Source organism: Corvus moneduloides, chromosome 34 (genome assembly GCF_009650955.1).
Source record: "Corvus moneduloides isolate bCorMon1 chromosome 34, bCorMon1.pri, whole genome shotgun sequence".
In the NCBI taxonomy this organism is placed as follows: Eukaryota; Metazoa; Chordata; class Aves; order Passeriformes; family Corvidae; genus Corvus; species Corvus moneduloides.
The window spans coordinates 1,043,624-1,064,134 of NC_045509.1; the positions used below are offsets into that span (position 1 = coordinate 1,043,624).

At 60.2% G+C, this 20,511-nt stretch overlaps 1 protein-coding gene and 1 long non-coding RNA gene across 3 annotated transcripts in view; one reads left to right on the plus strand and one right to left on the minus strand.

Moving 5' to 3' along the window:
* Positions 1–18,652, minus strand: part of UBA1 (ubiquitin like modifier activating enzyme 1) — a 42,802-nt gene extending 24,150 nt beyond the window's left edge. The window contains exons 1-9 of the mRNA XM_032094793.1: positions 18,445–18,652; positions 14,555–14,689; positions 12,983–13,089; positions 10,978–11,068; positions 9,636–9,768; positions 7,847–7,944; positions 5,565–5,711; positions 1,913–2,068; positions 659–769 (exon numbers count right to left, since the gene is read on the minus strand). Coding sequence (XP_031950684.1) covers positions 659–769; positions 1,913–2,068; positions 5,565–5,711; positions 7,847–7,944; positions 9,636–9,768; positions 10,978–11,068; positions 12,983–13,089; positions 14,555–14,689; positions 18,445–18,591 — 1,125 coding nt within the window. The 5' untranslated portion in view covers positions 18,592–18,652. The remainder of the gene's footprint in view (positions 1–658; positions 770–1,912; positions 2,069–5,564; positions 5,712–7,846; positions 7,945–9,635; positions 9,769–10,977; positions 11,069–12,982; positions 13,090–14,554; positions 14,690–18,444) is intronic.
* Positions 18,653–18,776: 124 nt separating this feature from the next.
* LOC116437206 lies at positions 18,777–19,484 on the plus strand. Of its 2 annotated transcripts, none has more exons than XR_004237213.1 (3): positions 18,777–18,841; positions 19,143–19,222; positions 19,404–19,484. It is a non-coding gene; the product is annotated as an uncharacterized LOC116437206 (long non-coding RNA). The 2 variants fall into 2 exon arrangements; XR_004237214.1 differs by lacking the exon at positions 18,777–18,841 and adding an exon at positions 19,041–19,102.
* The last annotated feature ends 1,027 nt before the right edge of the window (positions 19,485–20,511 follow it).

Consider the following 20,511-nt stretch of genomic DNA (forward strand, 5'->3'; position numbering starts at 1 on the left):
AGAGCCACTGCGGGGTGGTGGCCCAAGGGGTGACACCCGCCACGGCCCAGTGGCCTTATGGAATGACCACCTGCAGGTGCTCGTTGGCCACCCTGACCCCACGAGGCACCTGCTGACCCCGATGGGTGAGCGATGGGTGTCCCCCAGTAAATGTCCTCCAAGCGATGTCGCCCCATGGTGACACCTCCCAGGGGTGTCCCCCAGCCCCTCAGGGGTGTCCTCCAGCCACCCAGGGGTGTCCCCAGGGTGTCCCCAGCCCCTCACCGGCTGGCACTGCTCCTGGAGTGTCCCCCAGCCACCCAGGGGTGTCCCCTAACCCAAGGGATGTCCCCAGCCCCTCAGGGCTGTCCCCCAGCCACCCAGGGGTGTCCCCAGCCCCTCAGATGTCCCCCAGACCCCTTGGGTGTCTCCCAGCCACCCAGGGTGTCCCCAGGATGTCCCCCAGCCACCCAGGGGTGTCCCCTAACCCAAGGGGTGTCCCCAGCCCCTCAGGTGTCCCCCAGCCCCTCAGGGGTGTCTCCAGGGTGTCCCCAGGGTGTCCCCAGCCCCTCACTGGCCGGCACTGCTCCTGGGGTGTCCCCAGCCCCCCAGGGGTGTCCCCAAGGTGTCCCCAGTCCCCAAGGTGCCCCCAGCCCCCCAGGGTGCCCCAGCCCCTCACCGGCCGGCACTGCTCCTCGGTGAGCAGCGTGTCGCGGTTCTCCTCGGGCAGGCACTCGAGCGCATCGAAGTAAAGCCACTGCGTGATGGGCGTGAACTTCCCCGACACGGCCTGGGGGACAGGGACACGCGGGGACACGTCAGGGACAGGCGGGGACACGGCAGGGACATGGCAGGGACAGGCAGGGACATGGCAGGGACATGGCAGGGACAGGTGGGGACACGGCAGGGACACGGCGGGGACAGGGCAAGGACATGGCAGGGACAGGTGGGGACATGGCAGGGACAGGACAGGGCACCGGGGGACATGGCAGGGAGAGGGTAAGGACAGGGCAGGGACAGGGTAAGGACATGGCAGGGACAGGTGGGGACACGGCAGGGACAGGACAGGGCACCGGGGGACACGGCGGGGACAGGGCAAGGACATGGCAGGGACAGGCAGGGACACATCAGGGACAGGTGGGGACACGGCAAGGACAGGACAGGGCACCGGGGGACGTGGCAGGGACAGGGTAAGGACATGGCAGGGACAGGTGGGGACACGGCAGGGACAGGACAGGGCACCGGGGGACGTGGCAGGGAGAGGGTAAGGACAGGGCAGGGACAGGGTAAGGACATGGCAGGGACAGGTGGGGACACGGCAGGGACAGGACAGGGCACCGGGGGACACGGTGGGGACAGGGCAAGGACAGGGCAGGGACAGGTGGGGACATGGCAGGGACAGGACAGGGCACCGGGGGACGTGGCAGGGACAGGGTAAGGACAGGGCAGGGACAGGGTAAGGACACGGCAAGGACAGGGCAGGGACAGGGCAAGGACAGGGCAGGGACAGGTGGGGACACGGCAGGGACAGGACAGGGCACCGGGGGACACGGCGGGGACAGGTGGGGACACGGCAGGGACAGGACAGGGCACCGGGGGACACAGCAAGGACAGGACAGGGCACCGGGGGACATGGCAGGGACAGGGTAAGGACACGGCAAGGACAGGTGGGGACGCGGCAAGGACAGGACAGAGCACCGGGGGACACGGCGGGGACAGGGCAAGGACAGGGCAGGGACGGGCCAAGGACAAGGCAGGGAGCTCAGGAGAAGCCCGGTGACGCCACCGGGGCCAGCGCGGTGACCCCAGGGCACCCAGGGACGAGGTCGGGCAGCGCCAACTCCAACTGGGACCCAGCTGTGACACGTGGGACGGGTGGGGACGGGTGGGGCCGGGCAGCCCGGGGTGGCCCCGGTGGCCACAACTGCGGTACCTTCATGACCTCCTGCGCGGCCAGGCCACCGATGAAGGCGTTGACCGGGGCCAGGTCGCCGGTGGCCTGGAAGGCCAATTCCCGCACCAGCTCCTCGTCCAGCTCCGCGCCGGCCGCCACCTCCTTGGTCAGGGCCAGCACCTCGGCGGCGTCACCCTGCGGGGGCAACGAGGGGGGACACGGCCTTGGGGACAGCGCTGGGGACGCCGGCCAAGGGCCACGAGCAGCAGAGGCGGCGCTTGGTGGTCTTCACGGCCTTGGTGGTGGCCCCACGGTGGCCCCAAAGGCCACTGGCAGCGTTTGTGACAGCCCCAAATGATGTCCCCAAGAGGGACCATGGGGGGGGGGGCCTGTCAGTGCAGGGCCCGGGGGGGGGCACATCCCCAATGGCCCCGCAAGCCCCAATGGCTCTGATGTCCCCGACGTGCCCAGTGTGCCCAACGTGCCCAATGCCCCCAATGTGCCAACGTGCCCAATGTCCCCAATGTCCCCAATGTGCCCAATGTCCCCAATGTGCCCAATGTCTCCAATGCCCAATGCCCCAATGTGCCCAATGTCTCCAATGTCCCCAACGTGCCCAATGTCCCCAATGTCCCCAACGTGCCCAATGCGCCCAATGCCCAATGTCCCCAATGTCCCCAATGTGCCCAATGTCTCCAATGCCCAATGTCCCCAATGTCCCCAATGTGCCCAATGTGCCCAATGTCCCCAACGTGCCCAACATCCCCAACGTCCCCAATGTCCCCAATGTGCCCAATGCCCCCAATGTGCCCAATGCCCCCAATGCCCAATGCCCAATGTCCCCAATGTGCCCAATGCCCAATGCCCCCAATGCGCCCAATGTCCCCAATGTGCCCAATGCCCCCAATGCGCCCAATGTGCCCAATGTCCCCAATGTGCCCAATGCCCAATGTCCCCAATGTGCCCAATGCCCCCAATATCCAATGTCCCCAATGCCCAATGTCCCCAATGTCCCCAATGTGCCCAATGTGCCCAATGCCCAATGTCCCCAATGTGCCCAATGCCCCCAATGTCCCCAATGTGCCCAATGCGCCCAATGTCCAATGTCCCCAATGCCCAATGTCCCCAATGTGCCCAATGCCCAATGTCCCCAATGTGCCCAATGCCCCCAATGCCCAATGTCCCCAATGTGCCCAGTGTGCCCAATGTCCCCAATGCCCCCAATGTGCCCAATGCCCAATGTCCCCAATGTGCCCAATGCCCAATGCCCCCAATGTGCCCAGTGTCCCCAATGTCCCCAATGTGCCCAATGTCCCCAATGTCCCCAACGTGCCCAATGTCTCCAATGTGCCCAATGCCCGCAACGTGCCCAGTGCGCCCAATGTCCCCAACGTGCCCAGTGTGCCCAATGTCCCCAATGTCCCCAACGTGCCCAGTGTGCCCAATGTCCCCAATGTGCCCAATGTCCCCAATGTGCCCAATGCCCAATGTCCCCAATATGCCCAATGCCCAGTGTGCCCAATGCCCAATGCCCAATGCCCCCAATGTGCCCAGTGTGCCCAATGTCCCCAATGTGCCCAATGTCCAATGTGCCCAATGCCCAATGTGCCCAATGTCCCCAATGCCCAATGCCCAATGTCCCCCATGTGCCCAATGTCCCCCATGTGCCCAATGTCCCCCATGTGCCCAATGCCCCCAATGTGCCCAATGTCCCCCATGTGCCCAATGTCCCCAATGCGCCCAATGCCCAATGTGCCCAACGTGCCCAACGTACCCAATGTCTCCAATGTCCCCAATGTCCCCAACGTGCCCAACGTGCCCAATGCCCAATGTGCCCAATGTCCCCAACGTGCCCAACGTGCCCAATGCCCCCCATGTGCCCAATGTCCCCAATGCCCAATGTGCCCAATGTCCCCAATGCCCAATGTCCCCAATGTCCCCAATGCCCAATGCCCAATGTCCCCAATGCCCAATGTCTCCAATGTCCAATGCCCCCAATGTGCCCAATGTCCCCAATGTCCCCAATGTGCCCAATGTGCCCAATGTCCCCAATGTGCCCAATGCCCCCAATGCCCAATGTCCCCAATGTGCCCAATGCCCAATGTCCCCAATGCCCAATGTCCCCAATGTGCCCAATGTGCCCAATGTCTCCAATGTCCAATGTCCCCAATGTGCCCAATGCCCCCAACGTGCCCAATGCCCAATGTGCCCAATGTGCCCAATGTCCCCCGTGTGCCCAATGTCCCCAATGTGCCCAATGCCCAATGTCCCCAATGTGCCCAATGTCTCCAATGCCCAATGTCCCCAATGCCCCCAATGCCCCCAATGTGCCCAATGCCCAATGTCCCCAATGTGCCCAATGCCCAATGTCCCCAATGTCCCCAACATGCCCAGTGTGCCCAATGTCCCCAATGTGCCCAATGTCCCCAATGTGCTCAATGCCCAATGTCCCCAATGTGCCCAATGTCCCCAACGTGCCCAATGTCCCCAATGTGCCCAATGCCCCCAATGTGCCCAACGTGCCCAGTGTGCCCAATGTCCCCAATGTCCCCAACGTGCCCAGTGTGCCCAATGTCCCCAATGTGCCCAATGCCCAATGTCCCCAATATGCCCAATGCCCAGTGTGCCCAATGCCCAATGCCCAATGCCCCCAATGTGCCCAATGTCCCCAATGTGCCCAATGTCCCCAACGTGCCCAACGTGCCCAATGCCCCCAATGTGCCCAATGTCCCCAATGCCCAATGTGCCCAATGTCCCCAATGCCCAATGTCCCCAATGTCCCCAATGCCCAATGCCCAATGTCCCCAATGCCCAATGTCTCCAATGTCCAATGTCCCCAATGTCCCCAATGTGCCCAATGTCCCCAATGTGCCCAATGTGCCCAATGTCCCCCGTGTGCCCAATGTGCCCAATGTGCCCAACGTGCCCAATGCCCCCAATGTGCCCAACGTGCCCAATGTGCCCAATGCCCCCAACGTGCCCAGTGTCTCCAATGTCCAATGTCCCCAATGCCCCCAATGTCCCCAATGTGCCCAATGCCCAATGTCCCCAATGTCCCCAACATGCCCAGTGTGCCCAATGTCCCCAATGTCCCCAATGCCCAATGTGCCCAATGTCCCCCATGTCCCCAATGTGCCCAATGTCCCCAACGTGCCCAATGCCCCCAATGCCCAATGTCCCCAACGTGCCCAATGTCCCCAATGTGCCCAATGCCCCCAATGTGCCCAACGTGCCCAGTATGCCCAATGTCCCCAATGTGCCCAATGTCCCCCATGTCCCCAATGTGCCCAATGCCCCCAATGTCCCCAATGTCCCCAATGTGCCCAATGCCCAATGTGCCCAGATCCTGGGAAGGCTCCTCCGTGTCCCCAGCACCCTCCATGCCCCCGACACCCTTGACCTCCCCCCCCACCCCGTTGTCCCCCCGCTGTCCCCCCAGTATCCCCAGTGTCCCCCCAGTATCCCCAGTGTCCCTCCAGTGTCCCCAGTATCCTCAGTGTCTCCCCACTGTCCCCAGTGCCCCCCCAGTGTCCCCAGTATCCCCAGCGTCCCCACTGTCCCCAGCATCCCCAGTCTCCCCAGTATCCCCAGTGCCCCCAGTGTCCCCAGTGCCCCCAGTGTCCCCAGTCCCCCCAGTCTCCCCAGTGTCCCCAGCATCCCCAGTCCCCCCAGTATCCCCAGTATGTCCCACCTGGTGCCGTGGCCGGGGGGCGCGCCCGTGCTGCCGCAGGAACCGGTGCAGGCCCTGCCAGGCGCGGTGCAGCACCGGGGGCCGCTCGGCTTTGCCGAAATCCGTCACCAGCAGCTCGGGCTCGGCCAGCGCGTCCCGCAACCGTTTCTGGGATGGGAATAGCCCAGTATAAACCAGTAGAAACCAGTACAGCCCAGTATAACCCCCCCAGCGCGTCCCGCAACCGTTTCTGGGATGGGACACACCAGTATAAACCAGTATAAACCAGTACAGCCCAGTATAACCCCCCCAGCGCGTCCTGCAACCGTTTCTGGGATGGGAATAGCCCAGTATAAACCAGTATAAACCAGTACAGCCCAGTATAACCCCCCCAGCGCGTCCCGCAACCGTTTCTGGGATGGGAATAGCCCAGTATAAACCAGTATAAACCAGTACAGCCCAGTATAACCCCCCCAGCGCGTCCCGCAACCGTTTCTGGGATGGGACACACCAGTATAAACCAGTATAAACCAGTACAGCCCAGTATAACCCCCCCAGCGCGTCCTGCAACCGTTTCTGGGATGGGAATAGCCCAGTATAAACCAGTATAAACCAGTACAGCCCAGTATAACCCCCCTAGCGCGTCCTGCAACCGTTTCTGGGATGGGAATAGCCCAGTATAAACCAGTAGAAACCAGTACAGCCCAGTAAAACCCCCCCAGCGCGTCCCGCAACCGTTTCTGGGATGGGAATAGCCCAGTATAAACCAGTATAAACCAGTACAGCCCAGTATAACCCCCCTAGCGCGTCCTGCAACCGTTTCTGGGATGGGAATAGCCCAGTATAAACCAGTATAAACCAGTACAGCCCAGTATAACCCCCCCAGCGCGTCCCGCAACCGTTTCTGGGATGGGACACACCAGTATAAACCAGTATAAACCAGTACAGCCCAGTATAACCCCCCCAGCGCGTCCCGCAACCGTTTCTGGGATGGGAACACACCAGTATAAACCAGTATAAACCAGTACAGCCCAGTATAACCCCCCCAGCGCATCTCGCAACCGTTTCTAGGAGAACAACAGCCCGGTATAAACCAGTATAAACCAGTATAAACCAGTACAGTCCAGTATAACCCCCCTAGCGCGTCCTGCAACCGTTTCTGGGATGGGAATAGCCCAGTATAAACCAGTAGAAACCAGTACAGCCCAGTATAACCCCCCCAGCGCGTCCCACAACCGTTTCTGGGATGGGAACACACCAGTATACACCAGTATAAACCAATACAGCCCAGTATAACCCCCCTAGCGCGTCCTGCAACCGTTTCTGGGATGGGACACACCAGTATAAACCAGTAGAAACCAGTACAGCCCAGTATAACCCCCCAGCGCGTCCCACAACCGTTTCTGGGATGGGAACACACCAGTATAAACCAGTATAAACCAATACAGTCCAGTATAACCCCCCCAGCGCGTCCCACAACCGTTTCTGGGATGGGACACACCAGTATAAACCAGTAGAAACCAGTACAGCCCAGTATAACCCCCCAGCGCGTCCCACAACCGTTTCTGGGATGGGAACACACCAGTATAAACCAGTAGAAACCAGTACAGTCCAGTATAACCCCCCAGCGCGTCCCACAACCGTTTCTGGGATGGGAACACACCAGTATAAACCAGTATAAACCAGTACAGCCCAGTATAACCCCCCCAGCGCGTCCCGCAACCGTTTCTAGGAGAAGAACAGCCCGGTATAAACCAGTATAAACCAGTACAGTCCAGTATAACCCCCCCAGCGCGTCCCGCAACCGTTTCTGGGATGGGACACACCAGTATAAACCAGTAGAAACCAGTACAGTCCAGTATAACCCCCCTAGCGCGTCCCGCAACCGTTTCTAGGAGAAGAACAGCCCAGTATAAACCAGTATAAACCAGTACAGTCCAGTATAACCCCTCCCAGCGTGTCCCGCAACCATTTCTGGGATGGGACACACCAGTGTAAACCAGTATAAACCAGTACAGCCCAAAACAACGCCCCCAGCGCGTCCTGCAACCATTTCCGGAACAGGGAGGGGCCCAAGTGACATCCCAGCATAAACCAGTATAACCCAGTACAGCCCAGTATAACCCCAGTACCCCTGGCGCCCTCCTAGTCCCTCCCAGTGCCCCCCAGTCCCCTCCCAGTCCCTCCCAGTGCCATCCAGTCCCCTCCCAGTCCCTCCCAGTGCCATCCAGTCCTCTCCCAGCACCCCCCAGTCTCCTCCCAATGCCCTCCCAGTCCCTCCCAGTGCTCCCAGTCCCACTCACAAAGTGGATGTGCTTGGGCATCTTGACCTGGCTAACGATGCCCCCCCGCACGTAGTCCCCGTAGCCGCTCGTGTCGCCGATGCTGAACGTGTAGGGCCCTGGGGACAGGGGGGTCACTGGGGCGCCCCGGGGCACCCCAAAAACAGGCCCGGGGGTCCAGGGCACTCCAAAAACAGATCCGGGGGTCCAGGGCACCCCAAAAACGGATCTGAGGGTCACTGGGCACCCCAAAAACGGACCCGGGGGTCCGGGGCACCCCAAAAACGGATCCGGGGTGTCCGGGGCACCCCAAAAACGGGCCCGGGGGTCCGGGGCACCCAAAAAACGGGCCCAGGGGTCCAGGGCACCCAAAAAATGGGCCTGGGGGTCCAGGGCACCCCAAAAACGGATCCGGGGTGTCCGGGGCACCCCAAAAACGGGCCCGGGGGTCCGGGGCACCCAAAAAACGGGCCCAGGGGTCCAGGGCACCCAAAAAATGGGCCTGGGGGTCCAGGGCACCCCAAAAACGGATCCGGGGTGTCCGGGGCACCCCAAAAACGGGCCCAGGGGTCCAGGGCACCCCAAAAACCGAGCCCTGACTTTTGGACACCCCAAAAACGGTCCCAGGTGACCGGGACACCCCAAAAAGGGCCCCAGACCCCCCCAGACACCCCAAAAACGGACCCGGGGGTCCAGGGCACCCCAAAAACACACCCAGGTGTCTGGGGCACCCCAAAAACACACCCAGGTGTCCAGGGCACCCAAAAAACGAGCCCGGGGGTCTGGGGCACCCCAAAAACGGGCCTGGGGGTCCAGGGCACCCCAAAAACAGATCCAGGAGTCCGGGGCACCCCAAAAACTGAGCCCTGGCTCTGGGACACCCCAAAAAGGGGCCCCAGGTGCCCGGGACACCCCAAAAAGGGGCCCAGACCCCCCTTAGAACAGCCCCAGGTGACCACGACACCCCAAAAAGAGCCCCAAAACCCCCAAAAAGGGCCTCAGGTGCCCCAGACCCTCCCCAAAACCAACCCCAGACCCCCTCAGAACACCCCCAGGTGCCTCAGACACCCCAAAAAGGGTCCCAGGTGACCGGGACACCCCAAAAAGGGCCCCAGACCCCCCCAGACACCCCAAAAACAGCCCCCGACCCCCCCCGAACCCCCAAAAAGCGCCCCAGACCCCGCAAAAAGGGTCACCAGTGACTAGGACACCCCAAGAAGGGCTCCAGAGCCCCCAAAAAAGGCCCCTGACTCACCCCCAGACCCCCCAAAAAGGGCCCCCGACCACCCCGTGCCCCCCAAAAAGGACCCCAGATCCCTCCAACCCCCCAAAAAGGGCTCCAGATTCCCCAAAAAGGGCCCCAGACCCCCCAAAAAAGGCCCCAGAGCCCCCAAAAAGGGCTCCAGACTCCTCCAGACACCCCAAAAACAGCCCCACACCCGCCAAAAACGGCCCCAGATGCCCCCAAAAGGGTCCCAGAGCCCCCAAAAAGGGTCACCAGTGACTAGGACACCCCAAAAGGGCCCCAGACCCCCCCAAACAGGGCCCCAGACCCCCCAAAAAAGACCCTTGACCCTCCCCCAGACACCCCAAAAAGGGCCCCAGAGCCCCCCAGACCCCCCAAAAAGGGCTCCAGACTCCTCCAGATCCCCCAAAAATTACTCCAGACCCCCCCAGACACCCCAAAAAGGGCCCCCGGCCCCCCCAGGCTCCCCAAAAAGGGCCCCAAACCCCCCAAAAAGGGCTCCAGACCCCCCCAGACCCCCCAAACAGGGCGCCCGTGCCCCCCGGGCCCCCCGGGCGGGCGCACCCAGCACGCGGATCTCCACGGGCCCGCAGCGGTTCAGCTCCTCCATCCCCTCCACCTCCGTGAAGGTGACGAAGTCGCCGCTCTCGAAGCCGTGACGCGCCTCGTCCAGGCACGTCACCTCCCCCGGGCACCCCTGCGGGCACACGGGGGGTGAGGGGAGCCAGGAACCCCCCCTGGGCACCCCTGGAACACCCCTGGAACCCCCCTGGGCACCCCTGGAACCCCCAGGAACACCCCTGGGCACCCCTGGAACCCCCAGGAACACCCCTGGAACCCCCAGGAACACCCCTGGGCACCCCTGGAACCCCCAGGAACACCCCTGGGCACCCCTGGAACCCCCCTGGGCACAGGGCGGTGAGGGGAGCCAGGAACACCCCTGGGCACCCCTGGAACCCCCAGGGCACCCCTGGAACCCCTCTGGGCACCCCTGAGGGGGTGAAGGGACCCCAGGAACACCCCTGGGGGCACACGGGGGGTGAGGGGACCCAGGAACCCCCCCTGGACACGCCTGGGCACCCCTGGGGGGGTGAGAGGAGAAGAACACCCAGGAACCCCCCCCAAAAACCTCCCAGGGGGACACAGGGGGTGCTGAGGGGGCCTGGGCACCCCTGGGATGGCACAAAGGGGACACAGAGGGTGCTGAGGGGACACAGGGCACCCCCGGGGTGGCACAAAGGGGTCACAGAGGGTGCTGAGGACACAGAGAGTGCTGAGAGGACACAGGGCACCCCCGGGGTGGCACAAAGGGGTCACAGGGCACCCCTGGGGTGGCACAAAGGGGTCACAGGGGGTGCTGAGGGGACACAGGGCACCCTTGGGGTGGCACAAAGGGGACACAGGGGGTGCTGAGGGGACACAGGGCACCCTTGGGGTGGCACAAAGGGGACACAGGGCACCCCAGGGGTAGCACAAAGGGGTCACAGGGGGTGCTGAAGGGATCAGGGCACCCTTGGGGTGGCACAAAGGGGACACAGGGCACCCCTGGGGTGGCACAAAGGGGACACAGAGGGTGCTGAGGTGACCTGGCCACCCCTGGGGTGGCACAAAAGGGACACAGAGGGTGCTGGGGGGACACAGGGCACCCCAAGGGTGGCACAAAGGGATCACAGGGCACCCCTGGGGTGGCACAAAAGGGACACAGGGGGTGCTGAGGGGACACAGGGCACCCCAGGGGTGGCACAAAGGGGTCACAGAGGGTGCTGGGGGGACACAGGGCACCCTTGGGGTGGCACGAACGGGTCACAGGGCACCCCAGGGGTGGCACAAAGGGGTCACAGGGTGTGCTGAAGGAACCAGGGGCACCCCAAACCGCGCCACGGGCACCGCGGAGGTGCCGCCGTACCTTGGTGACCATGGACACCATGGCGCTGAGGGGCTGCTCCCCGTTGGCATCACTCACCACCATGTCCTCCCCAAAGTCACAGAAGAGCTGCCTGCGGGGGGAGGTCAGCGGGGAACGCCCAAAAGGAGCCCCCCAAAAAATCCCCACCCCAAAATCCCATCCCAACACACCCACCCAAAAAATCCCCACCCCAAAATCCCACCCCAAAACGCCCACCCAAAAAATCCCCCCAAAACCCCACCCCAAAACGCCCACCCAAAAAATCCCCACCCCAAAACGCCCACCCAAAAAATCCCCACCCCAAAACGCCTACCCAAAAAATCCCCACCCCAAAATCCCCACCCCAAAACCCCATCCCAGAACGCCCACCCAAAAAATCCCCCCAAAACCCCACCCCAAAACGCCCCCCCCAAAAAATCCCCCCAAAACCCCACCCCAAAACGCCCCCCCAAAAAATCCCCCCAAAATCCCCACCCCAAAACGCCCACCCAAAAAATCCCCACCCCAAATCCCCATCCCAAAACGCCCACCCAAAAAATCCCCCCAAAACCCCATCCCAAAACGCCCCCCCAAAAAATCCCCCCAAAACCCATCCCAAAACGCCCACCCAAAAAATCCCCACCCCAAATCCCCACCCCAAAACGCCCACCCAAAAAATCCCCACCCCAAAACCCCACCCCAAAACGCCCACCCAAAAAATCCCCACCCCAAATCCCCATCCCAAAACGCCCCCCAAAAAATCCCCACCCCAAAACGCCCACCCAAAAAATCCCCACCCCAAAATCCCCACCCCAAAACGCCCACCCAAAAAATCCCCACCCCAAAACCCCCACCCCAAAACCCCACCCAAAAAATCCCCACCCCAAAACCCCCACCCCAAAACGCCCACCCAAAAAATCCCCACCCCAAAATCCCACCTAAAAATCCCCCCCCTAAAAACGAGATCCCCCCCCCAAAAGGGATCCCCTCAAAACCCCCACCCCAAAAAAGGATCCCCCCCCTAAATTCCCCCCGAGAGAGAACCCCCTGTGCCCCTTTTGCACCCCCCGTGCCCTGCATGCCCCCCCCATGCCCCCCGTGCCCCTCCTGTACCCCCACTGCCCCCATATCCCCCCTGTGCCCCCCGTACCCCCCTGCCCCCCCCATATCCCCCACGTACCCCCCCCCGTGCCCCCCTGGTGCCCCCTGTGACCCCCGTACCCCCCTGCCCCCCGATATCCCCCCTGTGCCCCCCGTACCCCCCATGCCTCCCCTGTACCCCCCCAGTGCCCCCCATGCCCCCCCCATGCCCCCCCAGTGCTCCCCCCATGCCCCCAGTGCCCCCCCAGTGCCCCCCGTACCCCCCAGTGCTTTCCCCGTACCCCCCGTGCCCCCCCAGTGCCCCCCTGTGCCCCCATGCTCTCCCCGTGCCCCCATGCCCCCAGTGCCCCCCCAGTGCCCCCCGTACCCCCCAGTGCTTTCCCCGTACCCCCCGTGCCCTCCCAGTGCCCCCCTGTGCCCCCACGCTCCCCCAGTGCCCCCTTCGCCCCCACAGTGCCCTGCGTGCCCCCCATGCTCCCCCCGTGCCCCCCACAGTGCCCCCTTTGCCCCCCATGCCTTCCGTGCCCCCCCGTGCCCCCCTGGTGCCCCTCCGTGCCCCCCCATATCCCCCTGTGCCCCCCCTGTGCCCCCCCGCTCCCCCCAGTGCCCCCTTTGCCCTCACAGTGCCCTGCGTGCCCCCCATACCCCCAGTGCCCCCCAGTGCCCCCCATACCCCCCGTGCTCCCCCTGTGCCCCCCGTGCTCCCCCCATGCCCCCTGTGCCCCCCATGCCCCCCAGTGCCCCCCGTGCTCCCCCATATCCCCCATACTCCCCATGCCCCCCCAGTGCTCCCCATACCCCCAGTGCCCCCCAGTGCCCTCCGTGCTCCCCCCGTGCCCCCCCATATCCCCCACGCCCCCAGTGCCCCCCATGGTCCCCCCCCGTGCCCCCCCCATGCCCCCAGTGCCCCCCGTGCCCCCCGTACCCGAAGAGCCCGCGGGTGTCGGCCACCACCAGTTTGATGCCGTGGCTGTGGCAGAAGTCGCCCACCCAGAGCTGCTCCTCCAGCGGCGAATTGGTCAGGACCACCACCTGCGGGGGAGGGGCAGCCGCGTCACCTGCGGGCACCTGGGGCACACCTGGGGGCACCTGGGCACACCTGGGGCACACCTGGGATACACCTGCGGGCACCTGGGCACACCTGGGGGCACCTGGGCACACCTGGCGGCACCTGGGGTACACCTGGGCACAGCTGGGGGCACCTGGGGGCACCTGGGTGTGCCTGGGATACACCTGGGGGCACCTGGGCACACCTGGGCACACCTGGGCACACCTGGGCACACCTGGGGCACACCTGGGGGGCACCTGGGGGCACCTGGGCACACCTGGGCACACCTGGGCACACCTGGGGGCACCTGGGGCACACCTGGGGGCACCTGGGCGCACCTGGGGGCACCTGGGCACACCTGGGGGGCACCTGGGCACACCTGGGGGCACCTGGGCGCACCTGGGATACACCTGGGGGCACCCGGGCACACCTGGGATACACCTGGGGGCACCCGGGCACACCTGGGGAACACCTGGGCATGCCTGGGGACACCCAGGCCACACGTGGGGCACACCTGGGCATAGCTGGGGCACACCTGGGCACACCTGAGGGGCACCTGAGCACAGCTGGTTCACCTGGGGCACACCTGGGGCACACCTGGGCACACCCGGGCCATACCTGGGGCACACCTGGGCATAGTTGGGGCACACCTGGGGCACTCACTCGGGTCACCTGAGCCACCTGGGCCACCCACAGGGGGCACCCCCGGCCCCACAGGGGGCACCCCCAGCCCCACAAGGGGCACCCCCGGCCCCACAGGGGGCACCCCCGGCCCCACAGGGGGCACCCCCAGCCCCACAGGGGGCACCCCCAGCCCCATGAAGGGCACCCCCAGCCCCACAAGGGGCACCCCCGGCCCCACAGGGGGCACCCCCGGCCCCACAGGGGGCACCCCCGGCCCCATGAAGGGCACCCCCAGCCCCATGAAGGGCACCCCCAGCCCCACAGGGGGCACCCCCAGCCCCATGAAGGGCACCCCCAGCCCCATGAAGGGCACCCCCGGCCCCACAGGGGGCACCCCCGGCCCCACAGGGGGCAGCCCCAGCCCCACAGGGGGCACCCCCAGCCCCATGAAGGGCACCCCCAGCCCCACAGGGGGCACCCCCAGCCCCACAAGGGGCACCCCCAGCCCCACAGGGGGCACCCCCAGCCCCACAAGGGGCACCCCCGGCCCCACAGGGGGCACCCCCGGCCCCACAGGGGGCAGCCCCAGCCCCACAGGGGGCACCCCCGGCCCCACAGGGGGCACCCCCAGCCCCACAGGGGGCACCCCCGGCCCCACAGGGGGCACCCCCAGCCCCACAGGGGGCACCCCCGGCCCCACAGGGGGCACCCCCAGCCCCACAGGGGGCACCCCCGGCCCCACAAGGGGCACCCCCAGCCCCACAAGGGGCACCCCCAGCCCCACAGGGGGCAGCCCCAGGTGTGCCCGGCGGTGCCCGCGGGTACCTGGAAGGTGCCCAGCAGCTCCTGCGACAGCGGCTCCCGGCTGCTGCTCACGGCCACGTAGGAGTTGAGCTCTGCCAGGCGCGGCAGCGTCGCCTCCGCCCGGCTCCGGCCCACGTCCTCCTCCCGCAGGTAGAACTGGGGAGAAAGGAGGGGTCAGGGGGGCTGGAACCCCAAAAGAACCCCAAAAGAACCCCAAAACCGCCTCAAAATAGCCCAAAACCGCCTCAAAATAGCCCCAAGTTAACCCCAAATCAGCCCAAAAACGCCTCAAAATAACCCCAAAACTGCCCCAAATAGTCCCAAACAGCCCCAAACCCCACGTCCTCCTCCCGCAGGTAAAACTGGGGAGAAAGGAGGGGTCAGGGGGCTGGAACCCCAAAATAACCCAAAACACCTCAAAACACCTCAAAATAACCCAAAACCTCCTCAACCCCAAAATACCCCAAAACCGCCTCAAAATAACCCCAAAACTGCCTCAAAATAACCCAAAATAACCCCAAACCCCACGTCCTCCTCCCGCAGGTAGAACTGGGGGGGACAAAGGAGGGGTCAGGGGGGGTGGAACCCCAAAATAACCCCAAAATAACCCAAAACATCCCCAAATCACTCCAAAATACCCCCAAATCACCCCAAAAACACCCCAAATCACCCCAAAACCACACCCAATTCACCCCAAAACACCCCCAAAACACCCCAAAATAACCCCAAAATACCCCAAAACCACCCCCAAATCACCCCCAAATCACCTCAAAATACCCCCAAAACACCCCAAAACCACCAAAAAAACCCCAAAAATACCCCCAAAAAACCCCCAAAAAACCTCAAACTCTGCCCAAAAACCCCAAACTCTGCCCAAAACACCCCAAACTCTGCCCAAAAACCCCCAAATTCTACCCAAAACCTCTAAATTCTGCCCAAAAATCCCAAATTCTACCCGAAAAACCCCAAACTCTACCCGAAAAACCCCAAAGTCTATCCAAAAACCCCCAAACTCTGCCCAAAAACCCCAAATTCTCCCCAAAACCCCCAAATTCTCCCCAAAACCCCCAAATTCTACCCAAAAACCCCCAAACTCTGCCCAAAACCCCCAAAATCTGCCCAAAAACCCCAAATTCTGCCAAAAAAAACCCCCAAACTCTACCCAAAAAAACCCAAACTCTGCCCAAAAACCCCCAAACTCTGCCCAAAACCCCCAAATTCTGCCCAAAAAAACCCGGATTCTATTCAAAAACCCCCAAATTCTACCCAAAACCCCCCAAACTCCGCCCAAAAATCCCCAAACTCGCCCAAAACACCCCAAGCTCTGCCCCAAAACCCCCAAATTCTGCCCTAAAATCCCAAATTTTACCCAAAAAATCCCCAAATTCTACCCAAAAAACCCCAAATTCTGCCCAAAAAAACCCGGATTCTATTCAAAAACCCCCAAATTCTACCCAAAAAACCCCAAACTCTGCCAAAAAATCCCCAAACTCTGCCCCAAACCCCCAAAATTCTGCCGAAAAAACCCCAAATTCTGCCAAAAAAACCCTCAAACTCTGCCCAAAGAAACCCCAAACTCTGCCCAAAACCCCCAAACTCTGCCCAAAAAACCCCCAAACTCTACCCAAAAACCCCAAACTCTGCCCAAAAAACCCCCAAACTCTACCCAAAAACCCCCAAATTCTACCCAAAAACCCCCAAATTCTACCCAAAAACCCCCAAAATCTGCCCCAAAACCCCAAATTCTGCCCAAACCCCCAAACTCTGCCCAAAAACCCCCAAACTCTCCCCAAAACCCCCAAATTCTCCCCAAAACCCCCAAAATCTGCCCCAAAACCCAAACTCTGCCCAAAACCCCCAAACTCTGCCCAAAACCCCCAAACTCTGCCCAAAAACCCCCAAATTCTACCCAAAAAACCCCAAACTCTACCCAAAAACCCCCAAACTCTACCCAAAAACCCCCAAACTCTGCCCCAAAACCCCAAATTCTGCCCAAACCCCCAAACTCTGCCCAAAAAAACCCCAAACTCTGCCCAAAAACCCCAAAATCTGCCCAAAAAAACCCCAAACTCTACCCAAAAAAACCCCAAATTCTGCCCAAAATTCTGCCCAAACTCTACCCAAAAACCCCAAACTCTGCCCAAAAAACCCCCAAACTCTGCCCAAAAAAACCCCAAACTCTGCCAAAAAAACCCCCAAATTCTGCCCAAAATTCTGCCCAAACTCTACCCAAAAACCCCCAAACTCTACCCAAAAACCCCCAAATTCTCCCCAAAACCCCCAAATTCTCCCCAAAACCCCCAAAATCTGCCCTAAAACCCAAACTCTGCCCAAAACCCCCAAACTCTACCCAAAAACCCCAAACTCTGCCCAAAAAACCCCAAACTCTACCCAAAAACCCCCAAATTCTACCCAAAAAACCCCAAACTCTACCCAAAAACCCCCAAACTCTACCCAAAAACCCCCAAATTCTGCCCAAAAAAACCCCAAAATTCTGCCGAAAAAACCCCAAACTCTGCCAAAAAACCCCCAAACTCTGCCCAAAATTCTGCCCAAACTCTGCCCAAAAAACCCCCAAACTCTCCCCAAAACCCCCAAATTCTCCCCAAAACCCCCCAAACTCTGCCCAAAAACCCCAAACTCTGCCCAAAAACCCCCAAACTCTACCCAAAAACCCCAAACTCTACCCAAAAACCCCAAACTCTGCCCAAAAAACCCCCAAATTCTGCCCTAAAATCCCAAATTTTACCCAAAAAACCCCCAAACTCTACCCAAAAACCCCCAAATTCTCCCCAAAACCCCCAAATTCTCCCCAAAACCCCCAAAATCTGCCCCAAAACCCAAACTCTGCCCAAAACCCCCCAAACTCTGCCAAAAACCCCCAAACTCTACCCAAAAACCCCCAAACTCTGCCCAAAAACCCCCAAACTCTACCCAAAAACCCCCAAATTCTACCCAAAAACCCCCAAATTCTCCCCAAAACCCCCAAACTCTGCCCAAAAACCCCCAAACTCTGCCCAAAAACCCCAAACTCTGCCCAAAAAACCCCCAAACTCTACCCAAAAACCCCAAATTCTACCCAAAAAACCCCAAACTCTACCCAAAAACCCCCAAAATCTGCCCCGAAAATCCCCAAATTCTGCCCAAAAAAACCCCAAACTCTGCCCAAAAACCCCAAACTCTGCCCAAAAAAACCCCAAACTCTACCCAAAAACCCCAAATTCTACCCAAAAAACCCCAAACTCTACCCAAAAACCCCCAAACTCTACCCAAAAACCCCCAAACTCTACCCAAAAACCCCCAAAATCTGCCCCAAAACCCCAAACTCTGCCAAAAACCCCCAAAATCTGCCCAAAAAAACCCCAAACTCTGCCAAAAAACCCCAAATTCTGCCCAAAATTCTGCCCAAACTCTACCCAAAAACCCCCAAACTCTACCCAAAAACCCCCAAATTCTCCCCAAAACCCCCAAATTCTCCCCAAAACCCCCAAAATCTGCCCCAAAACCCAAACTCTGCCCAAAACCCCCAAACTCTACCCAAAACGCCCCAAACTCTACCCAAAAACCCCAAACTCTGCCCAAAACCCCCAAACTCTGCCCAAAAACCCCCAAACTCTGCCCAAAAAACCCCCAAACTCTACCCAAAAACCCCCAAATTCTCCCCAAAACCCCCCAAACTCTACCCAAAAACCCCCAAACTCTGCCCAAAAACCCCCAAACTCTACCCAAAAACCCCCAAACTCTCCCCAAAACCCCCCAAACTCTCCCCAAAACCCCCAAATTCTGCCCAAAACCCCCAAACTCTACCCAAAACCCCCCAAACTCTCCCCAAAACCCCCCAAATTCTCCCCAAAACCCCCCAAACTCTCCCCAAAACCCCCAAATTCTCCCCAAAACCCCCAAACTCTCACCTGGGACGCCAGGTCGCTCCAGCTCGCGGGCTCGGGGTCGTGCAGGGTGACCGATTTGACCCCGCCCAGGACCAGGTTTTTGGCCACCTCGACGCCCAGGCCCCGTAGCCCCGAGACCAGCACGTTGGAGGTCTGCATGCGCTTCATGGCCTCGTGGCCCAGCACGTACCTGGGGGGGACAAAGGGGACCCCAAAAGGTCATTGGGGGCCCTAAAAACTCAATGGGATCCCCAAAAAGGTCACTGGGAACCCAAAAGGTCATTGGGAGCCCCAAAAGGTCACTGGGGGCCCTAAAAATTCAATGGGATCCCTAAAAAGGTCACTGGGAACCCAAAAGGTCATTGGGAGCCCCAAAAATCCACTGAGAACCCAAAAGGTCACTGGGGGCCCTAAAAGGGTCATTGGGGGCCCTAAAAGGTTACTGGGGGTCCTAAAAGGTTACTGGGAACCCCCAAAAATCCAGTGAAAACCCAAAAGGGTCATTGGGGCCCCTAAAAGGTCATTGGGGGGCCCTAAAACTCACTGAGAACCCAAAAGGTCATTGGGGGCCCTAAAAACTCAATGGGATCCCCAAAAAGGTCATTGGGAGCCCCAAAAGGTCATTGGGGGTCCTAAAAAGTCATTGGGGGCCCTAAAAATCCACTGAAACCCCAAAAGGGTCATTGGGAGCCCCAAAAGGTCACTGGGGGCCCTAAAAGGTCATTGGGAGCCCCAAAAATCCACTGAAACCCCAAAAGGGTCATTGGGAGCCCCAAAAGGTCACTGGGGGCCCTAAAAGGTCATTGGGAGCCCCAAAAATCCCCTGAAAACCTAAAAGGGTCATTGGGGACCCTAAAAAGTCATTGGGGATCCTAAAAGGGTCATTAAGGGCACTAAAAGGTCGTCGGGGGGCCCTAAAAGGTTGCTGGGAACCCCAAAAATCCCCTGAAAACCCAAAAGGTCATTGGAGGTCTTAAAAGGGTCATTGGGGGCCTTAAAAGGTCATTGGGAGCCCCAAAAATCCACTGAAAACCTAAAAGGGTCATTGGGATCCTCAAAAACTCAATGGGATCCCTAAAATCTCAATAGGATCCTCAAAAGCTCACTGAGACCCCAAAAAGGTCACTGGGATCCCTGAAAACTCACTGAGACCCCAAAAACTCACTGGGATCCCCAAAAACTCACTGAGACCCCAAAGCACAGCGGGAAAAACCCTAAAGGCTGTGGGGACCCCCCCCAATTCAAGCACATCCTACCTAATGCCCGAAATTCCTAAAAAACCCCAAATTTATAGGGAAACCCCAAATTTATAGGGAAATCTCAATCTATGGGATCCCCCAAATCCCATAAAAAACCCCAAATTTCTGGAGAAATCCTGATCTATGGGGACCCCAAATCCCATAAAAAACCCCAAATTTATGGGGAAACCCCAATCTATGGGGACCCCAAATCCCATAAAAACCCCAAATTCATGGGGAACCCCAATCTATGGGAAACCCCAAATCCCATAAAAACCCCCAATTTATGGGGAAACCCCAATCTATGGGAAACCCCAAATCCCATAAAAACCCCAAATTTATGGAGAACCCTAATCTATGGGATCCCCCAAATCCCATAAAACACCCAAATTTATGGGGAACCCCAAACTATGGGATGCCCCCCAAATCCCATAAAAACCCCAAATTTATGGGGAAACCCCAATCTATGGGGACCCCAAATCCCATAAAAACCCCAAATTTATGGGGAACCCCAATCTATGGGATCCCCCAAATCCCATAAAAACCCCAAATTTATGGGGAAACCCCAATCTATGGGAAACCCCAAATCCCATAAAAACCCCAAATTTATGGAGAACCCCAATCTATGGGGACCCCGAATCCCATAAAAACCCCAAATTTATGGAGAACCCTAATCTATGGGATCCCCCAAATCCCATAAAACACCCAAATTCATGGGGAACCCCAATCTATGGGATCCCCCAAATCCCATAAAAACCCCCAAATTTATGGGGAAACCCCAATCTATGGGGACCCCAAATCCCATAAAAACCCCAAATTTATGGGGAAACCCCAATCTATGGGGACCCCA